General features: G+C 47.5%; 1 protein-coding gene across 1 annotated transcript in view; it reads left to right on the top strand.

Moving 5' to 3' along the window:
- The window catches only part of LOC123732599 (tripartite motif-containing protein 16-like), a 9,308-nt gene extending 9,054 nt beyond the window's left edge, over nucleotides 1-254 (top strand). Inside the window, exon 6 of the mRNA XM_082971912.1 lies at nucleotides 181-254. Within this exon, the coding sequence (XP_082828038.1) occupies nucleotides 181-239 (59 nt within the window). The 3' untranslated portion in view covers nucleotides 240-254. The remainder of the gene's footprint in view (nucleotides 1-180) is intronic.
- Nucleotides 255-651: the final 397 nt, after the last annotated feature.

Genomic DNA, 651 nt, shown 5'->3' with positions numbered 1-651 from the left:
ACAATCCCTCTAGAAAATATATAGCAATAGTAGATCTAATCAAAGACTGGGGTATCTATCTGACTCCTCATATTTCTCTGATGTGATCTCTGCTGTGCTCTAATCAAAGACAGGGTAGATACAGTATCTGACTTAACTTATTGTTCTGACTCCCCTCATTGGTCTCTGCTCTTCTCCCAGATTCCTGTCAGCTCACACTGGACCCCAAACACAGCACACACACGCCTCTCTCTGTCTGAAGGGAACAGAAAGGTGACCTGTACAGACCAAGTCCAACCATATCCTGGTCATCCAGACAGATTCCACCAACTGGTACCAGGTTCTGTGTAGAGAGGGTCTGACTGGGCGCCTGTTACTGGGAGGTAGAGTGGAGTGGTGGGATAATGGGGGCTGGTATAGGAGTGACATATAAAGGAATCAGCAGGAGAGGAGGGGGTAAGGACTGTCTGATTGGATACAATGACAAGTCCTGGAGTCTGTTCCTGCTCTGACATCAGTTACTCTGCCTGTCACAATAATAACTCCACTACCATAGACGTCCCCTCCTCCAGCTGGTATAATAATAACTCCACTACCATAGACGTCCCCCTCCTCCAGCTGGTATAATAATAACTCCACTACCATAGACGTCCCCCTCCTCCAGCTGGTATA

This window comes from Salmo salar, unplaced genomic scaffold (assembly GCF_965601325.2).
Source record: "Salmo salar unplaced genomic scaffold, fSalSal1 ptg000436l, whole genome shotgun sequence".
NCBI classification, from domain to species: Eukaryota; Metazoa; Chordata; class Actinopteri; order Salmoniformes; family Salmonidae; genus Salmo; species Salmo salar.
This window is presented reverse-complemented; position numbering and strand designations above follow the sequence as displayed.